The following is a 13,446-nucleotide window of genomic DNA, read 5'->3' as shown; positions in this document are numbered from 1 at the left end:
TCACGTAGAATGTATGGTGTGATATACATAGTAAGGAAAGACGGAGGTAGGTACCTTGTGAGCATGCGACTAAATGTGACAACGAGAAGGGTATATTGATAGAGAGTCTAATTAGTATTTGTACATGACCCATGAATTACGGTGAGATCACAATCTGTATCTCATAAGCTATCTCGTACGTCAGGCCTTGAGCTCAGGCTCGGGTACGAAAACATGTTAGAGAATTCTTCGGATTCAAGACATTAATGTAGATACCTAGGTAGGTATGCAATGTAAATACTAGGTATATTTGAGAAATCTTAGGATGGAAATGGAGTTGATAAGAGGAGATCTATTGGGTAGGGGGTGGACAATTGGATATGGATATGGATATGGGTGTGGAGAAAGTGAGGATATGGGAGGTGTGAACAATACCTTTGAGCTTTCTAATCATCTGAAGTTTGATGAGTACTAAGTGCCAGGTACCAGGTGCTGAATCACTATATAATGACTGTGAGTACGCGAGATACCTACCTAATAGGTATCAATCTTCCATCCCCAGCTAGGAGTGTATATTTGTGAGAATTGGGTTTACTTACTTGCCCACGAAATGATTTTTATACAGGAAAATAATTCAGACTTTGAGATACACACTGACTTACAGATTGAATATCAAAGACTCGGATTCTTATTCTATATGTAAATAAATCTCACATTATTATTACGTTTCGTTCTCGTAATTTTGGTATCTAGTTCATTTCATTGAGGTCATTTTAACATACATTTCCGCTAGGGCATTGCCAACCATTTCTTGAATGTCACTTACAGCTCGAACCGGAAACATTGATTCCATACTCAGTCTGAAAGTGTAGATGGGTGCCAAGAACATAGTATTGTAACGCTGAGAACGCTTCGTACGTATCATATCGTATCTCTAGAAGAGGCAAAAATAAGGAAAAGGGAAAAAGCAGCTACGGTACATTGATATGAGTCCTATGTCTGTTTCAAAGGACTGGTCAAACAGCCTACTATGGCAGGTGTCGAGCTTATAAAATGAGAAATGGGATATATCGAAGACGGTAATTGAACAAATTTGCACCACCAACTCCCAGCTGATCACAAACCCTAACCAACTCCTAATCAGGGAAAGTTGTCCACCCAAATGCACAAATGTGAAACCTTTATGTGATGCGCCTTTCTGTATGGAAGTCATGGAACGCCGGATATATTGCAGATATGGAGCCACCAGATGTAGAAACGGAAAGGAAAGAAGACTCGCGAGTATAAAGACGGGGTATTCGTTAATTGGGGACTGGAGGAAGGAGGAGACGAGAGATGTAGCGAAGCTCAAATGATCTAGAATCTGCTGGGTCGAAGTAGTGGCGGACTTGTTTATCATGAACATCGGTGACTGTTTGTATTTGGTTAGTAATTATGCTAGCTTATGCCCGGAAGCAAGAAAACTTACAACTAAGCTGAACCTGATCAAAGAAATCGCGAATAACTTGATCGGACGTATCATCAACAGCAAGAAGGCCATTGTCTGGTCGAACAAATGTTTTTGGTGGAATATCTCTCATTCTTAAGAGCATTTGAAGAACGGTAATGAGGTCATCACCCTGGTTAGCATAAGATTGAGGAGGGTTGTCAAGTGGCCACTGTCCATGAAAATCTTCACCCTCCCAGCATTTGAAAAGCCAGGTGGATTTTTCAACACAGTTAAGAATGATGACTGTAACTAAGAACAATTCGAAAGAATACTTCGAGGACTTGTTAAGTAAGCGTCTCTCGAGCTCATTCAACATGCCCTTGCACATTTGTGATGCTTTGTTTTCGGCTGCAGCATTCAGTTGAGTGTGAATAATAGCAAATGATCTCTCGGTTGAAAGAATGGGTTTGGTCGGGCCAGCTTCTTCATCAGGTAAACCTGGAGTTTTCGCACACATTTCCCATCTAATTTCCGAATCGACGAATATGTGTACAATTGCCCAAAATTCTAAAGCACGGCTAAGGAAATTGTCTTGCTTTTGGATTGAAACATTCAGAGCCGTTTGAAGGGTTGTCCGAATGAATTGAGAAGGCTCATTTTCAATGAATATTGGCATCATGCGCTTAGCATATGCTTCAAGCTTGGTGGAAAGGTCGTCATTATCCGTGTCGAGGATAAAAGACGTAAGTCCAGTTTCCTCATCCTGTGCTTCTAGGCAGGGAAACGACGCGTAAATAGTGGTTCCTGGGTAGTGAGAAACTTCAATTTGATAGAGCGAGCTTTGAAAAGTCGCAGAACCTTTTGCAGCAAGCACTTGGTGGTGAGCAAGCACTGCGTGAAGTTTCGCGGAATACAAACAGAGCTCGTGTGCAACTCGTGTTCGGATGCATGGTGTCTTCCACAAACGAGCGCTCTCGACGCCCTTACAAGTATCACACGGGTCTCCTGCAGTACATGGTTTCTTCAACATTCTGCAGCGAAGACAAGAGCCAATCTTCCTGATATCCGAAACCTCCTTTCTGCGGCCTTCATTGAACTTTCCTCGAACTTTGGGTTTGGTCGCCTTTTGCCCATTGCCATACTCGGCGCTAAATTCGGTAGTCATTGGATTCATAGCAATTCGAGTGTGGGTTTTTGGGCTTTGTGCTTGTGGCTGACCATTTTCGAATGTATGCTCGGTGGGGTTGTGTTCTGGATAAGTCATTTGACTCATATGGGCCATTTGATCTTGAACTTGAAGTGCTGCGACTTGACTTGCTGGCATAGGAACGTCCATCATACCCCAAGAATGCTGTTGGTTGTCAGAGCTTCCATTGAACAAACTATCGCTCATGGCATTTGCTTCAACAAGTTGTCGAGTCAACTTGTCTTCTGACAATTTGTCTTGGGCGACTGCATCTTCGCTCAACAATTGAGGATCCACCATGGATGGGATGAATCTAGTTGCTGCTGCTGCTGTAGCAGCCATTAAATTTGGGGACGCAGATTGAGAGCGACCAAGACCATGTTCATTGGCGTGGCCTTTTGGATTGATGCCTGGAAGAGGTTAGTATCAGTCAGGCAATAGAAAAATTGCTTGCACTGACCCTTTTTCTCGCGCTGGGTGCGAGACTCGTAACTCATAGGTGGATTGTCAAGAGTATATTGTTCTTGTAACTCAAGGTTATCTCCACGAGAAATTGTTGCTTGATTCTCACCCAGAGGACTTCCATTGCCAGGCCGATGATTGCGGTGCTCCGACTCAGCCATGTCCCTGGAGACTTCGGCCAAAGTTTCAAGCGGAGTCATTCCTTGAAATGGTCTTCCACGGATGGCAGTTGTCTGTTGATTATTTGCAGTCTGGATATTCATATGCTGATTATTCGTTCTATCTGCAATCTCGGGGAGATTGTTGAATTCAAGAACAAGCCGCTGTTTCGTAGCGCGATCCAACGCGGGGCACTTCCTGCAGATATGACTTGTCAAAGTGTCGAGTCTTCCTTTAGGAAATTTCTCTGAGCAAGCTCTGCAAGTGTGGTGGTAGCGATTGCTCGAATCATTTAACTTTGCACCTCTTTCGAAGTACTGAAGAATCAACGCTGTTGATATTCGTGGTCAGTAAACATTCTTGTTTGGAAGATGAAAGATCGGTGGGGGATGACTCGAGTTTTTGAGAGCTTCAGATTGAAGCTATCGAGAAAATTCCAACGGGAAGAACTTACGGTTAGGTTTGCGACCCATCTTGCCGTATTAATCACGTTAATTCTTTTGTTTGGATACTTGATTGACTTATTTCAAGAATAATCAACAAGAGTTGAAGAGTTGAGGATTCGAGTAATGCCAGTTTAATCCCTCACCGACAAGTAAAAGGTGTTGGCGGTGTAAGGGGAGTCGGAGTGGATTAACTATTGTTCCGAGTGGGGGTTTGGAACTAGATATGGTGACCCGAACCACTCAATCCTGTTATGGCCCACATTCAGCCATCTTTCAAACCTGTACTGTTAGGAGGTCGAGGAGGTGTAGTACCATAGTGCTCCAATTCTGTGTTTTCTTCTTCAACTCTTTGAAGACAACGCTTTTCACAAATTCAACATCAAAAACAAAAGAATGATAACGTGTCTGAAAGTTGTTAAATTCTACTAGAATGGTCTTTTCACTTATAAAGGATTTACTTCCCTAAAGTCTTTCACTCATTCATTGATCGGAATCTTCATTGATCGGAATCTTCATTGACACCAAACTTCCTGCTGCGCAAGCGTTATGACATCCCATCACAATAGTATGTATCGATACTTTGTCTAACTATCTAATTATCATGCCCTAATTCATCACGGCATGAGCTAGGTTTTGTTTCTTGGAGGGTGAAAGATAAATCACAACTCCCTCGCAGATATAAATGTTCAGTTGAGCTATGAGGTAGCCATAGCCGACATTGCTGTGCTTTGCTTTGCTATTCAACAACATCGAGGAATTACAGTTCCGTGGGCCATTCTGCAAGGTTCTACCCATTATCAGAATCCGTGACTGTCCACAATAGGGCTTGTACAACCTAGTCGCCGTTGGTGCATAGAACAGATTCATGTCATACAACCAGATCATGAACGCTTCACAGACTTCCACAATTTTTATCTCTACAGTAGTCACTGACTCGAATCAAGGGACAACTTTAGCGAGAAAAATAAATCAACATCCGAAATTTCCACGAATTGATACAAAATATAACCTAGGCTCGACCCACCAGACAAAGTTGATTTGCATGTGCTAGTAGTACTTGTATAACAGTATGGGTGCTGCCACTGAATTCATTGATTATCATTTCCTCTCTTGAGCCTGTGCATTCGGGTTACTTCAGATCAGGGCGATAAGGTTGTTTTGGCATTCCGGCCTGAGCCGGGCAAGTTCCCTTTCTTCAACTAGTAGGCTAAATTCTTACTTCATTATTATAAGTGGATTCAGTCGTCTTGAATAGGAAGCTCCTTCGATATAAATTGTCAATGTTGCTTTTTGTGTCGTCCACTCATTTGACACCGTGATACCAAGCACCGGTATACTAGCGGCAGATTATAGGTTATATGCAAGGCATCCACAACACGCACAAGGGGCAGGTGTCAATCGTGGGGTATATGGGTCCTATGACATGTTGTAGAACCTCAAACAGGCGATCAGCCCCGATGCAGAGATCGTAGATTATTGGAAGGTACTTGACATAACCATGTTAAAATTGGTTCTTTGCGCTGCTCATTGACACTCCAGCAAATGTATAAGGTGACATGGTAATATGGTTATCTACTTATTCTCAGGATCCCTTCACTACCCCTGTCAATCCTAATAATAATATCAGTATGAACCAATGATTAGCAAGAGATCATCTCGTGTATTACATCTTCTCGTATCTCACCCAGATGTATTTGGGTGATACCCACCATCTGTAGCACCTCCTACCGGCCCTTGAAGTATAAAATGTACTGCCAAGTGCTTAAGAAATGGACGGCTATGCTTTTCTTCGTCTCTATTAATTGCTCAAGATGAAGTTTCTGTCGGTCATATATCTGTGTTTTGCAGCGATAATCTCAGTCTCCAATGCTGCAGAGCTGGTCAAAGAGGACACCATTGGCGATATTTGGGAAGCTATTGAGTCAGCGACTACGTGTGCGGGATGCAACGTAAGTAATTGATACATTGGTTTATACACTTACCTCTTTGCCGATTTTGGTGGCGGGTTGGAAAAAGCCTCTGCTTGCACTTTATTGGGGATGTTTCTTCAATGACTGATCAAAACTAATGCGGGTGAAAACAGGCGATACTATTGCTACTCAAAGGCGTCGCGGCTCTTGGAGATACCATCTTTGTTGACACCTTAACTGAAATATGTAAACTGGCTGGCGTGAGTTTCCCTATTGTTTCTTTTTGTTGTTCTTGTTCGAACATTTTTGCTGATTTATCTTCAGGTCGAGGATTCAGATGTTTGCGCAGGTGCAATTGGCCTGGAGGGGCCAATTATTGCACAAGACTTGAGAAAAATGACTTTAGGGTCACACACTTCACAATTGTTCTGCATCACATTCTTTGGACTATGTGATTTTCCTGCTGTTACTCCATATACAGTACCATTTCCAAGTCCCAAGCCTGCTACCCAGCGCCCAGCTGTTAGTGGCAAAACACCCCTGAAAATCGTACATTTCAGCGACATTCACGTGGATCACGAGTATGAAGTTGGCGCGAATACCAATTGCACAAAGCCTATCTGTTGTAGGCCATATACATCCGCCGATGCGCCTGGTAACAACTCCTATCCAGCAGGCGAATATGGCAACTACAACTGCGATGCTCCTGTAAGCTTGGAAGAGAGTATGTACGCGGCTATAAAGGAGGTCGCTCCAGATGCTACAGCAACACTCTTCACAGGTGACATAGTTGAAGGTGCTGTCTGGCTTGTGAATTCGACCGGAAATATTGCGGATATAAATGATGCTTATAGCCGAATGTCAGGTTTAAAGAATCTTTTTGCAACTACCGGAAATCATGAATCGGCACCAGTCAATTCTTTCCCCCCAAAAGCAGTCGGAGTCACGACTAATCAATGGGTCTATGATACCCTATCCACAAATTGGATACCATTTATTGGCTCTACTGCTGCTTCCTCAGCCGATAGCTTTGGTGCATACTCGACGCTCCTACCAGGAGGGAACCTGAGGATCATCTCTATTAATACCAATCTCTACTACAGATCTAACTTTTGGCTCTACGAAGCGACGATAGAGACTGATCCTTCTGGACAACTAGCATGGTTGGTCACTGAACTTCAGGCTGCTGAAACTGCCGGCCAAAGAGTTTATATTATTGGACATATGCCTATGGGCTCTAACGATGCATTTCACGATGGCTCGAACTACTTCAACCAAATCACTCAGAGATATTCCGCTACTATTGCTGCTCTATTCTTCGGTAAGCTCTTTCTAAATCTCTATCTTTTGCCCACTAATAGAATTAGGTCACACTCACCGCGACCAATTCCAAATCACGTACAGTAACTACAACGCCCAAACTGCAGCCAATGCCCTGGAGGTATCCTACATCATCCCCTCCATGACTCCTACATCTGGCTATCCTGCTTTCCGCGTCTACTCCGTAGATCCAGTAACATACGGTATCCTTGACTTCACAACATACATCGCGGACTTCTCTCTCACCTCCTCCACGCAATCAGCTCCAACTTGGAAACCCTACTACTCTGCCAAGGCTGCCTATGGCCCTCTAGTAACCCCACCTCTCACTTCCGCAACCGCAGAACTAACTCCAGCCTTCTGGCACAATCTCACCACCGTATTTGCAAATAATCCTACTGCTTTCAATCAATATATTGCACGCAAAACAAGAGGGTATAATGTAGAAACTTGCACAGGTGATTGCGCAACGGAGGAAATCTGTCAGTTGAAAGCGGCGGAGAGTCAATATAATTGTGCGACTATTAAGCCTGGTATTAGCTTCAGGAAGAGAAGTGAGGGGAGCGATCGATTGGAGAGAAGAATTGGTGATGTAGTGGAAACTCTTGGGGGAGATTGTGAGGGTAGTGTGATTAGGCCAATTTTGACAAAGTTGGCGGCGCAAGAGGGATTGCTGGAGAAGGCATTGGAGATGGCGAAGATGAAGGCTAAGAAGTAGGAGTATTTGATGATGGGAGGAGGATGCACTCTTTCAAAACTCGAGGTTGGGCTTCGAATTGAGAAGTATGCATGTGATACTTTAATACGTGTATACTCGTATGCTCGAGGGTGTGAGATAGTCATAGTGATACACCCAAACCAGAAGTTTTGTCACATGTTTGAGCAGCGATTGAATGTGTTCTTTGTTCAAGTTGATATCGCAAGAGCGCGAAAATAAGTTGCATCAGGTGTTGCAATTCCCCAAGTTCAGAAACCAAGTCGAAGTAAAGCTTTTGGTTGATTACTTGCTCTTCTATATTGCAGAAAAATGTTCTCTAGATACCCCGCAGTAAAAGTATGCGCAGGTGTATGATTAGTAGCAACGGTATAATCAATCGTTCCCCTCAAGAATACTCATGATACTCATATTCCAAGTATTTGGCCTCAATAGCCAATAGGTAAAAACCGGAAAGCATAACATTTGGCTTGTCTTCTTGTATTCCGCGATCCAGATGTGGAGCTGTTGTTTATCCTTGGGTTAGGTACATTGAAGAAATGCTTTCCTTTACGTTTTCATGCTACTTTCTGGGTTCGCTTCAAGTGTTTCGTATTGCCTAATTGTTTGATTTCCGCTTCGTTGAGAAACTTCTCACAAGCAAAGCTCTAGGAGGCTAGTAGTCTGGCTTAGTGGCTAAATAAGAACTAAGCATCGCTCGAAAGCCATCATTGTTTGTGCTAAACACGGAAATATTCATGGAAAGTTATACATTACTCATCTTCGCACTCTTTAGGTTCAAATGAACCCATCCTCTTGCCTTGAAATAGAAGCTCTAGCATGAGGTGTAGCACACTTTCAAAGTAAAGAAGAAAGTCTAGTACCTTCCATTTGCGATCTTACGCATCAGAGCAACTTTAAACTACAGTAGAATCTATGTAATTTTCAGTCTATACAACATCAGCCTTAAAATCCAGTTTTCTCCTGGCCCAGCCCTTTTCTCAAGCATTTCGAGTTCGTGTTCAATATCCAGATGCAAGTCCTTCAGCAATGCTTTTGCGTAGGTAAAGCTTCCCATGTTTTCCATCTCTGTAATTGCTAATCTCTTCATTTCTGGAGACATTTTCCTCTCATTCCGTTTTCGCGATCTTAGGATATTGAGAAATTTCGTATCGCCGTTCTCAGATTCTTTCCCAAGAGCATGAATGATTGGGAGGGTGAAAGATCCTTGATCAAGATCATTGTAGACAGCATCCAGATTCTTTTCATCTCCCTAAATAATTGCCAGTTGGAAGTTAGGCACGTGTTTCAGAGTTCGGGTCTCATTCAAAGAAGACTAATTAAAACTCACCTTTGTACTAAGATCGTTATAATCGTCTCGAAGCTGATAATACCTTCCCAGCTTTCTCATCAATGTATCCGCGTCTACATCACGATTCTTAGTCGCTTCTGCATGCATCATACCTGCCGCCATGCGGAAAAGTCCTCCTGTTTCTGAAAGTGTAATGTCAGTTTTGATTTAAAAACGAGTATAGGTATTCTACGCACTGTCTTCGGTCTGTTTAAAATATTCCTCCAGACTGGGACATTTGCAATGAAATGTCCAATGTAAATCCTGACTTTGTCCAATGTGTAATTGCGATAGAGTATCTATACAAGTGCCAAATTAGTGGTCCCTCAAGATAAATGTGGGTGTGGATGTGGTGACTGACGCGTAAAGCAATTGACAGATTCCTTGCTCAGAGCCATGACAAACTCAAGACATTTGACGTATTGATATGTTGCCGAATTGATTGCTTGGCTGGTCCCAAATACCTCGTGTGCCGAAGGACATCCTCGGCGTATGGGAGAGTTGTCTTCGATATCATCTAATCTGAGAAGTATTATTATGGAAACTGGAGGAAGGCCTTGATTGTTGGCAAGCTAATCGTTCGTCTTACATTAGAGATGTGTTATGGATGATGCCAATGACATGCCGAATGATTTCCAAGGACTCGTGTGGAACAAGATACCAACAGTTGAGCGCGTCAAGTAATGCATTCCTTGAATTCGATGCTGGTAAAGATGCAATATATTTGTAAGGCTCTAGGACAATCTAAAAGTCTCAGTACTGTGTTTGGGAGGGCATATAAAGCTTGAGAATTACCCTATCTATACCACCTTGACTGAGGCTAGAGGAGTCGAAGTTTCCGTTTATGTTCAGAGTTTCGACCTTGAAACTTTTGGGTGTGTCAACAAAGTATATATCATTCTCGCGTGGGAGCTAACAAAACTGTTAAAATCATTTGAGAGAGGGGAGGGTAGAGTTGAGAGTACCTGGTCTAATTCAACCTTAGACCTTTTAGTATCACGCTGTCCATCAGATCTGATATCTTGGATCTGAGATGCGGAGCGCTTTATCTTTATCTTTGTTTCTGAAGTTGGGGTTGGCGCTGGAGTTGGCGCCCATGCGTTATACCGTTTAGAAGTAGCATGCCAAAACCGATTGCCCGCTGCCGCGAGCTCGAAAAGGCCCAGAAATCGTTTTGTATCTTGGCTAGGATTCTCTGTTTGAATGTAATCGTCCCTAAGCCTGCAATATTTCATTTCATCTTCCAGTATTCTTTCCCTCAAAAGCTCCCGTGCTTTGGAATCTTCCACTTCACGAAGATGTTTTAACAGCCATATGGCATTAACCATGGGCATACTACCATTGGTACGATTATATTCGTCACATTCCTTTTCCCATGAGTAATAATCATTTGTCAGCACCATGGCTTTCAATAGAGGGAGAATTACGGGTTCCAAAGACGACTTTTCATCATCGTTCAAACTCACGTCCGCAGTGTATATAAGCATCTCCCTACAGATCCTGCAATCGTCAGTGTTTGATACAGAATAGTTGCATGAACATGATAGCATACCACCCCCCAGCATCGACAAATCGCCATACTAGATATTAATCGAGTGTTTTATACGATTTCATATCTCTTTGTGGGGATTTGATCTCTAGAAATGGCTGATAGGCTTCGAAGAATCGAGATGCCCCATCAGGATTCCCTTCATATATACGGAGTGCCATTCGTGCTTTTATGCTCTTCATCATACTATTACTTCTGTCGCACTCATCTTTGCCAATAAACGAATGCATTGTTTGATGAGCTGCTTCGAACTGTGAATTTGTTTTAGTTAAACTCTACTATGGGTCGTCGATCCTCTTACCTCTTCAGGAGTAACCTTTTTATCCACCATTTCTAAGTGTTTTTCAACCCAGTGTCAACATGAAATCTTTGCATTAAAAACTATTCACCATGCATAGAGTAACCTACCATCATGGATGAATGCATATTCAGATACATAAGTCATTGGAATAAGTCGATCTAGCTTTCCCTCAGGCAATAGTGTCGCCATGAAATTTCCGCTTCTTTCATTGACGCAGCCCACGCCAAGTGAACCTTCCCAGTCAGCTTCCCTAAGATCATCACGGCACTCCCAGCTCGTATTCTCGATTTCTTGGTTATTCTCATGAATTCTTGGGCGAAAAGTATATGGGAAATCAGGGTCGATTTCGAAAGCTTCAACAGGATGGGGAATTGAGCGTTTGAACTCAATCGGTAGGTTATGATACTGACGTAGGATAGCCATTCTTGTTTGAGAGAGTACACAAAGAAATTATGGTGTTAGATTTCGAAGCTATGAAAGATTGGAGATAACTTTAACACTTATGTAAAGAACAATATAGATAGGGTCGATACGTGGCGGATGTGAGTGATCGATACCATGTATACACCGTCACTGTGTCCTTATAATATGATAAAGACCTTGTGCATATTCAGAACTTATATCTTTTTAGTGGAATGCTCATGCACAGATCCCACCCTAAACGACTTCGTCTTGACCAATTAGATACCTGAGATCTGATCAAATTCTATTTTGATAACCACATTCCCAATTAGAATTTTACACTACAGCATTCAAGGCCGAAAGCTGGGTCTTCATGATTTGGCTCCGTTCAGCTAGATTGATGAATCACAAAGCTGCACTAAGAATCACAAATATCTGCTTTCAATAGTTTCCTATCTTAGAGATAGCCTGAAACTGGGTTGATCGCAACCTGAACACCCTCCTTATTGGAATGTTGTTCGCAGCAGAATGTTTTGCGTGTGTCTAAATTTGTCTCTTCGAAAATGACATTGCAGCAATATGCTTTCCGATCGCACTTAGGTTGTATCTTTGGCATGTCTCAGTTTCTTCTTTCATGCTGAACATAGTTTGCAAAACATGATGCCGCTTGATATAATATTCTCAAATTAATTGTTGACCTCTGCGGTGATCAAATCAGCCAGCCACAGCAATTTTAGTACATGAATGCGAGTTGATCCTGGTTAGTACTAGCCGAGAATACTTGGGCACAAACCCGTGATGACGTTCTTCAGCTGAATACGTGCATATCATGCAAGAAAGGATGCAGCATCCTACTCGGTGATGTTGTACATGCAAATGAAATCCGGGCTGAAAATTGGCGAACCTCCCCGCCAAAAATGGTCAACCCCACCTATCTCCAAACCAATCATAATTCCAGCGAAGAGGTCTAAGTGGAAAGCGTTATACATAAAGATACAATTCAAGAATCGGTTCGTCTTTGTGGATTGGCTTCGACATCAATGATTTGAAATTTGGATTGCTCTAACTTATTATGGTCAAATCATTTGTCTTACCCGGCATTCTTTGATAACACTGGGTGGAAATTTTACACTAGATCTTGAATATCTCTCCACTCAGTCTAATTTTTGTATCCCTATTTTGTTATCTTATTCTTTCATGCCCTATCATTGCATTGCATCCCAAGCAGAAAGGGAAGTAGGAGAGCATCAGCTGCGCACGCTGTTACACAAGTGCTTCTCTTCGACCTCGCCCACTTTGACGCTCTGTCGAGCATTTGGTGCTCCTTCAATGGAACTAACGGATAATCATGTAGCGGTAGTGAGTCAGTTCATACTTATAACTGCATCAGGTATCGGAGTGATTGAACCTCAGTTGATCTATCTTATAACTTTCATGTTGGTATATCATTATTTCCAACTACGCCTTCGATGACTCTGACATACTTTTAAAATCGAGGTAGTGGAGGACGTGAAGAATCTTACAATCTCTCGAACATGACATTTCCATAAACTCTGCAATGGCCTCTAGAAATGGGTTGCTTAGTGTGGCTGTTATTCAGTAGCCGGACTTCTAGCGATCCAGAGATAATTTCAATGGTGTTGGCTCGGTTCTTGATGCTCATAAGATTTCTGCATCATTGACAGCGTGATGCTTCCGGTGATAAAGCGGAGAGTCGCAGCTATCTGAGCTTTGGTGTTGGCTTCAATGCTTGTCACTTCTGTTGTAGCTTGATAGTTTCTTTCTGTCTCTTGTATTCCAGATTCGCTTCACAACTATGTTGCTTGGCTGATTGCATATTGCTCTATCCATAGTCATCACTCGAAGTCCCTGAGAGATTCAATGGTTCCTGAATTTTATGGGAAACCTAATAGATATCTTCAGATAGAAGAAACGGCGAGAAGAGAAACTGGGAATATCGTGAGACTTGTTATAACGTGGTCAGAGGCGCCGCATTTTCTGTATTATTCTTGCCAGAAAACTCATCAAATATATATTCAAAGTAAGACTGGAGTATATAGACAGAATGAGAGCTTCTCCATTTGACCTTGTTTGCAGTTCTTTCTGTCGAGCAGGTGGTTTGTCGGTGCTTAAAATGCGAACATGGACAGTTTCTGATTTCAAGTGAACAGTGAAAGCGGCATTGTTGTATATTTCAATCACCTCGGTTGAACTAGCAGAGATATAAGAGGAAAGCGAACGTAGGGCTGAGCTGTATA

The 13,446-nt window shown here is 42.5% G+C and overlaps 3 protein-coding genes across 3 annotated transcripts; 1 reads left to right on the top strand and 2 right to left on the bottom strand.

The window, feature by feature from the left end:
- Window positions 1-1,280: 1,280 nt before the first annotated feature.
- On the bottom strand, window positions 1,281-3,688 carry EAE97_005184 (uncharacterized protein; the record flags this gene model as incomplete). Its single annotated transcript, XM_038875696.1, has 4 exons — window positions 1,281-1,390; window positions 1,448-3,004; window positions 3,055-3,546; window positions 3,670-3,688. The coding sequence occupies 4 exons, from the start codon at window positions 3,686-3,688 to the stop codon at window positions 1,281-1,283; spliced, it is 2,178 nt and encodes a 725-aa protein (XP_038733033.1).
- A 1,784-nt stretch (window positions 3,689-5,472) lies between these two features.
- Window positions 5,473-7,609, top strand: EAE97_005183 (uncharacterized protein; the record flags this gene model as incomplete). Its single annotated transcript, XM_038875695.1, has 4 exons — window positions 5,473-5,610; window positions 5,745-5,831; window positions 5,896-6,892; window positions 6,939-7,609. The coding sequence occupies 4 exons, from the start codon at window positions 5,473-5,475 to the stop codon at window positions 7,607-7,609; spliced, it is 1,893 nt and encodes a 630-aa protein (XP_038733032.1).
- A 910-nt stretch (window positions 7,610-8,519) lies between these two features.
- On the bottom strand, window positions 8,520-11,209 carry EAE97_005182 (uncharacterized protein; the record flags this gene model as incomplete). Its single annotated transcript, XM_038875694.1, has 10 exons — window positions 8,520-8,858; window positions 8,937-9,079; window positions 9,134-9,235; window positions 9,298-9,458; window positions 9,526-9,680; window positions 9,732-9,848; window positions 9,902-10,436; window positions 10,543-10,736; window positions 10,787-10,818; window positions 10,894-11,209. The coding sequence occupies 10 exons, from the start codon at window positions 11,207-11,209 to the stop codon at window positions 8,520-8,522; spliced, it is 2,094 nt and encodes a 697-aa protein (XP_038733031.1).
- Window positions 11,210-13,446: the final 2,237 nt, after the last annotated feature.

Source organism: Botrytis byssoidea (genome assembly GCF_014898295.1).
Source record: "Botrytis byssoidea strain MUCL 94 chromosome Unknown BBYS_009, whole genome shotgun sequence".
In the NCBI taxonomy this organism is placed as follows: Eukaryota; Fungi; Ascomycota; class Leotiomycetes; order Helotiales; family Sclerotiniaceae; genus Botrytis; species Botrytis byssoidea.
Note: the sequence above shows the minus strand (reverse complement) of the source record. Positions and strands in the feature narration are given on the sequence as shown.